Source organism: Sinocyclocheilus anshuiensis, unplaced genomic scaffold (genome assembly GCF_001515605.1).
Source record: "Sinocyclocheilus anshuiensis isolate Anshui unplaced genomic scaffold, SAMN03320099.WGS_v1.1 scaffold524, whole genome shotgun sequence".
Taxonomy (NCBI): Eukaryota; Metazoa; Chordata; class Actinopteri; order Cypriniformes; family Cyprinidae; genus Sinocyclocheilus; species Sinocyclocheilus anshuiensis.
The window spans coordinates 1,840,598-1,847,234 of record NW_015555703.1 but is presented as its reverse complement, the minus strand read 5'-3'; the positions used below and the strand labels follow the sequence as shown (position 1 = coordinate 1,847,234).

Below are 6,637 nucleotides of genomic sequence, written 5' to 3'. Positions count from 1 at the left end.
CACACACACACACACACACACACACACACACACACACACCAGTTTCTCCTGCACTGTGCTGTGCAGCTCAGCATCCAGACTCCACACCGGCCCCCTGACTGAGACGAGATGAGCCAGGATGCCTCCAGCAAAGTAACTGATGTCCACCTCCACCACTGGGTTGATCAGGAGTGAGAGAATGTGCTCCACCAGATCCTCATTCATCAGCTCCATCCGCAGCTCCTCCACCTCTGCTACATTATTCTGGAGTACAGAGAGAGGACAAGATGCGCTGATTTCAGGGTTGAGCAATCTATTCATAATTTAAAGCACATACACTTTTAGAACTTAATAATAAAATCCACACAATTCCACTTGTTAAATAAGGCCATGATCAGATTTTTCTTGCAGAACAAAAATGGTAACACAAATAAAGTACGGCACGGTTTAATTTCTAAAGGTTTCAAAAAGGCTCAATTCATCACCATTAGTTAATGCATTAGACTATTTTATTAGTCTAGATTAATGCTAATTTATAAATAAACTATTGTTCTTTGTTAAATCATGTTCATAACACATTAATGTTTCAATTTATACAACTTTAAATGTTAAAATGTATTTTAACAAATATCATTAACTTAATAACTTAGTGCTATTAAGACAATCTAAAAGGTTAAGGTATTGTTCATTGATTAGCTAATGCAAATGTTTAGAACATGAATGTAAAGTGTTACTCTCCCCAAATTTTGGTGTTCTGTATTGCTGAAGGAGGTTCTGATAAACATTTGCATTAACCCTGCTATGTATCTGTATAAGAGGCCCAACTCCTGCTGTACAAAACATCCCTCAAACCATGACACTTCCTCCAGCTTTCACTGACTTCTTTACACACTCGGGCTTCAGTCTTTCCCCAGTTTGACGCCAAACATAATGTTTCCCATCTGACCCAAATAACTTAAATTAAATAAACTTTGGACCAGTTCTCCTCTCTCCACACAACATGCTCCTCAGCAAAGGAGAGTCTAGCCTTTCTGCTGATGAGAGGTTTGGTCACTACAGAGTGCTCTTCAATTCCAGCTGCAGTGCTGAACCGATTCCCCATTGAGAGTCTCTACATTATCCTGTGCTCTCGTGCATTTGTCTTACGTGGATGACCAGCCTTTTTGGGGGACTTGAATGAATTAGTGTCATTGTAAAGCTGCAATATTCTAGAAATCACAGATTTGGAATGACCAGCTTCTCTTGCAGTGGCTGAAAGAGTTGTCCCTTTGATCTGGACAACCTGCTGTCGCAGGGTTTCAGTCACCTTAGAGCGGCCCGCCATCTTGCAATCTCAATGAAAATTAGAGGAATGCTGCCAATTAAATAGGGTTTGTCATATAATTAAGGAAATTAGCACCAGGTGCCAGATTCACACCAATAACTTGGAGGTATCTGTAAGTGTTCTATAATTTTGATCAGAGTTCTTTTTCAAATATCTCATTTAAGCTTTTTATACTGTGCTTCATAATACAATTAATTTATGAAATATGCTTAAAAACTGCCCTTCTACTCCTGTTAGGATCATTTTAAATAGGCCCAAGCAGTGACTTTGAAATGTAGGAAATTGTAGGTTGTTCTCTAATTTTGATCTCCACTGTACCACTTACCTTACACTATCAACAAGCAACCAATACTACAATATTAACATACCATATTACAATTTACACATACATTTATGCATTTCTACAAATTTTTTAAATGACTTCAAAACGAATAACTACAATAAAACTGTAAAAAGCATATTCTGAGTAACTCATGATACTTTATTTGTTACAATTAACTATTGTTCATCTTGCTCAACACTGCATGATGAGTCATTTTAAGTCAATTTAGACTTGTATGTGACCAAAAGTGGTCATGTCAGAGTGGGTGAGGCGTTTACTTTGTAATTAATCTATTACTTTCCACCAATTTTACCATATAACATGGTAAAAAAAAAAAATTTTCCAAACATATAACACATAAAACACATTTACCAAAAGGCCCAGGAGCTTTTGCTGGATGGAGGACTCGGAATAATAAGACTGTGGAGGAGAAGAGAAGAGAGTGATGAGAAGATACAGGTAATTAACAACCACTTAAAGGGATAGTTCACCCAAAAATTAATATTCTGTGACCAATTACTCGACCTCATGTCATTCCAAACCTTGTCTTCTGTGGAACACAAAAGGAAGATATTTTAATAAATGTCTCAGTCCATACAATGGAAGTCAATGGTAACTTAAATGGTTTGGTTACTAACATTATTCAAAATATCTTCTTTAGTGTTTCACAGAATAAATAAAGTCATACTGGTCTGGAATGACATGAGGGTGAGAAAATGATGGTAGAATTTTCATTTTTGGATGAACTATCCCTTTAAGTGCAAGAATGTTTGTTTAAATTGCTATTGTTTAAACTTCAGATGTGCCAAACTGTGCATGTAAAGGCTAGACTACACTACACAACTTTTAAAGTCGGAAGAGATTTTAAAACACCAGACATCACTTGCTAACTTTGTAAATAAGTTACAGATGAAAAATTGGGAATAATGCACTAAACGACTGCAGATCACACACTACCGAACTTTAAACTTGTTCCGAACACAACAAAAAAGCCTGTTTCTATGGGCCACTATACGTAAGCCGTCCGCCATATTGGAAGGGTCAACTTGATGTCATTCACCATAATAATCAATGAATATTCGAAGATGCCACAATCCTCACATATCTATGGTTCCGCCCCTCTCTCGCATTCTCACCTGTGAAAGAAAGGTTACCTTGTTTCTTCGGGAATTTAAATCCCGGCAGTTTTGACAACCATCGGCTGTGCAGGATTGTGGCGTCTTCAAATATTAATTGATTATTATCGTGAATGACGTCAAGTTGACCGTTAAAGATGGCGGACGTGCGTCTACATGCTTGGAGCTGTCGAATGAGGCATCTACTTATATATATCTATGGTCACAACTCTCTTTTTCAACAGCTCTGAGAAACACGTGCCTTGCTGCTACTAGACAGATGACAAATGTAAACAATAGAAGGGCAGTTTTTTAAGCATGACAATATGTGTTCTAAAATGGGCTCAAAATATAAAGCATGTTTGATATCCCTTGAATGGATGGAATCAGAGTCTGTGTCCATCATACGCTACACGATTTTCTATGAAATCTCAAATCTGGCAAAAATGTAGTGTAGTATATTCCAGCCTTTAGCTATGTGTGTGTGTGTGTGTGTGTGTGTGTGTTCACCTCCAGCAGCTCCATGTAGAGCTCTATTCCTTGACACTGAATGAAATGGCGACACGCGGTGGGCGTCTCATCTGTCAAGTTCCACAGAGCACTCAATGCAAACTTCAGAGTGGAGTCCACTACACCCAGAGAGGCCTTCTGCTGGACGATACTCAGCAACTGCTTTACTTCCACAGAGAGGAGAATAAATGCATTGGTTTGGTCTACTCATCTGTCCATTCAGTCATTTACAATAGAATCATTAACCATTCACGTATCCTATAATACTTTAGAGAACAGAGAGAACACACTGCATGTGACAGTATGGTAGCGTGAGGCCAGGTTAAAAATGGTTTGAAGAACCTGTGCTGATGTATTTGCTGAAATAAACGGGGTGGGACTTATTAAAAGCCTGTGCTTTTTTTAATAACTTAAGATTGCATTACAGTCTGGGATGACTTGCTATTTGCTATTAATAGACAGGCAGTATTAGGTGGAGGGACTTTCCCATTCTATCATTTATTGGACGAACAATTTTATTTGACACTGTGTACAAGTCCTGAATATGTTTGGTCGATTTAACCTTATGAGAAAGACTGTAAAATGCATATATTTTCTGAGCTATTTTATCAGCTTCCTGGGATACACTAGTATTGAGATGGCTTTAAAGCTCACAGACATGAACTAAAAACCACAAACTCTGATTTTGATTACCATTTAACCCTCACGCTGTGTTCTGGTCATTTTGACCCAGAGAGGATTTTCTCTTTCCCAGAAATGCTAGTTAATATTATTGCATTGGACTAAAATCTACTGATTTTTGCTCACACATGGTATATGAACTTCCAAGTTGTTGTTTTTTTTTTTTTTGATAGTTTTTGTACTTTTTTGAGGATTTTTTCCCCTTGTTACACTTGCGACATCACCAGTCTAAAATGACCAGCCTACATGCTAATAAATATCTTATGCTATATTATGTAAGGGATAATGTACATCCAGCCGGTTGTTATCTCAGAATAAACCCCGACAGGGTGATCAGGACTTGTATCAGCCTGAAGGGGTTTATTCTGAAATAACAACCGGCTGGATGTACATTATCGTGTATATTAAAAATATTATTACACGGCTAAAAAGATTTGTTTTTACCATATATGTTGAAATTAATGCTGAAGTCTTCCATTGTATAACACGCGGTGGTTAAGTGTTTTCAGTCACAAGATGGCGCCAGACAGTCAACGATAGCGGAGTGACTCGTTAAGCATATAAGTAGTACCGGTCAAGATAACTCGTAGTACCCGGATGAGCGGTGTGTTATTCAATTTGGCGGTTGTTATCTGGGAATAACATACCGCTGGATGGCGCGATTGACCAATCAGAATCAAGTATTCCACAGAGCCGTGTAATATTACCAAATATTGGATTCGATCTTTTTAATCAAGATTTTTGTCATTAGAGATAAAAGGCCGGTCATTTTTGACCAGTTAGGTAAAGGATTTTCAGCACAGCACTATGTTTAAAAACAGCAACAGCAAATAAAACCACTTGTGTAAAAAAAAAAAGAAAAAAGAAGCATTTACCTTCATTATAAACGCCTCTGCACCCAGTTCTGCGATCTCTTCTGTGCTCAACTGCAATGAAGTGTGAGAGAGCCTTTTACTCATTAATAATGTCCCAAAGATGAAAATGATATAATAGTTTTTTTTTCACATAAGCAGATCTTAAAAGTTCATGGCGATATATTTGCATATTGCATATACGTCACTCGCTACTTTTTTATTACCTTAACCCCTTAACTGTCACCCCCCATTTTTCCAAACTTAAATTGTTGTAATTTATGAACACTTTGGAATACAGACATAAGGTTGGTCTCTTTTTAAAGAAGAAAATCAGCAGATTATAGCAAAAGTGGACTGTTTTAAAAGAATTAAAGTATTAAAAAGTTATGCCAGTTTAAATGTACTGTAAAGAAAATGCATTATATTTATTTTATTTTATATATAATAAATATTTTATATAACAGGTTTTACTCTAAAATTGGTATAAAATTAAAGCCTTATGTCTAAATAAGTTATGTTCCAAATTTGAAGTTGATATGAAAAAAATTGAGGTTCCTGTGAGATTTTATTTAGGGCGTTATACCACAAACAGCCACCGGGTGCCATCCAAACTCCATTACATTTTTTAATGCATTTTTCTGTCAAAAATGTCTAGATTTCTCTGTCAATATTACTTCTTTCCAATGATATGTTTTTTGGCAAGATTATAAAAAGTTTTGATTGTAAAAGTGTGTAATGCATTTTGTAATATGACACTTGACACCGCCCACTAAGGGAGAGGAGACCGCCAAAAGATTTTAAAGTATAATTCCAAGTTTTTTTTTTTTTTTTTTTTGATAGTTTTTGTACTTTTTTGAGGATTTTTTCCCCTTGTTACACTTGCGACATCACCAGTCTAAAATGACCAGCCTACATGCTAATAAATATCTTATGCTATATTATGTAAGGGATAATGTACATCCAGCCGGTTGTTATCTCAGAATAAACCCCGACAGGGTGATCAGGACTTGTATCAGCCGTTTATTCTTTATTCTGAAATAACAACCGGCTGGATGTACATTATCGTGTATATTAAAAATATTATTAAAAAAGATTTAAGATTTGTTTTTACCATATATGTTGAAATTAATGCTGAAGTCTTCCATTGTATAACACGCGGTGGTTAAGTGTTTTCAGTCACAAGATGGCGCCAGACAGTCAACGATAGCGGAGTGACTCGTTAAGCATATAAGTAGTACCGTTCAAGACAACTAGTAGTACCTGGATGAGCGGTGTGTTATTCAATTTGGCGGTTGTTATCTGGGAATAACATACCGCTGGATGGCGCGATTGACCAATCAGAATCAAGTATTCCACAGAGCCGTGTAATATTACCAAATATTGGATTCGATCTTTTTAATCAAGATTTTTGTCATTAGAGATAAAAGGCCGGTCATTTTTGACCAGTTAGGTAAAGGATTTTCAGCACAGCACTATGTTTAAAAACAGCAACAGCAAATAAAACCACTTGTGTAAAAAAAAAAAGAAAAAAGAAGCATTTACCTTCATTATAAACGCCTCTGCACCCAGTTCTGCGATCTCTTCTGTGCTCAACTGCAATGAAGTGTGAGAGAGCCTTTTACTCATTAATAATGTCCCAAAGATGAAAATGATATAATAGTTTTTTTTTCACATAAGCAGATCTTAAAAGTTCATGGCGATATATTTGCATATTGCATATACGTCACTCGCTACTTTTTTATTACCTTAACCCCTTAACTGTCACCCCCCATTTTTCCAAACTTAAATTGTTGTAATTTATGAACACTTTGGAATACAGACATAAGGTTGGTCTCTTTTTAAAGAAGAAAAT

At 36.4% G+C, this 6,637-nt stretch overlaps 1 protein-coding gene across 1 annotated transcript in view; it reads right to left on the bottom strand.

The window, feature by feature from the left end:
- The window catches only part of LOC107671664 (protein zyg-11 homolog), a 19,201-nt gene that overhangs the window by 3,662 nt on the left and 8,902 nt on the right, over window positions 1–6,637 (bottom strand). Inside the window, exons 9-11 of the mRNA XM_016464571.1 lie at window positions 3,251–3,412; window positions 1,998–2,045; window positions 40–243 (exon numbers count right to left, since the gene is read on the bottom strand). Coding sequence (XP_016320057.1) covers window positions 40–243; window positions 1,998–2,045; window positions 3,251–3,412 — 414 coding nt within the window. The remainder of the gene's footprint in view (window positions 1–39; window positions 244–1,997; window positions 2,046–3,250; window positions 3,413–6,637) is intronic.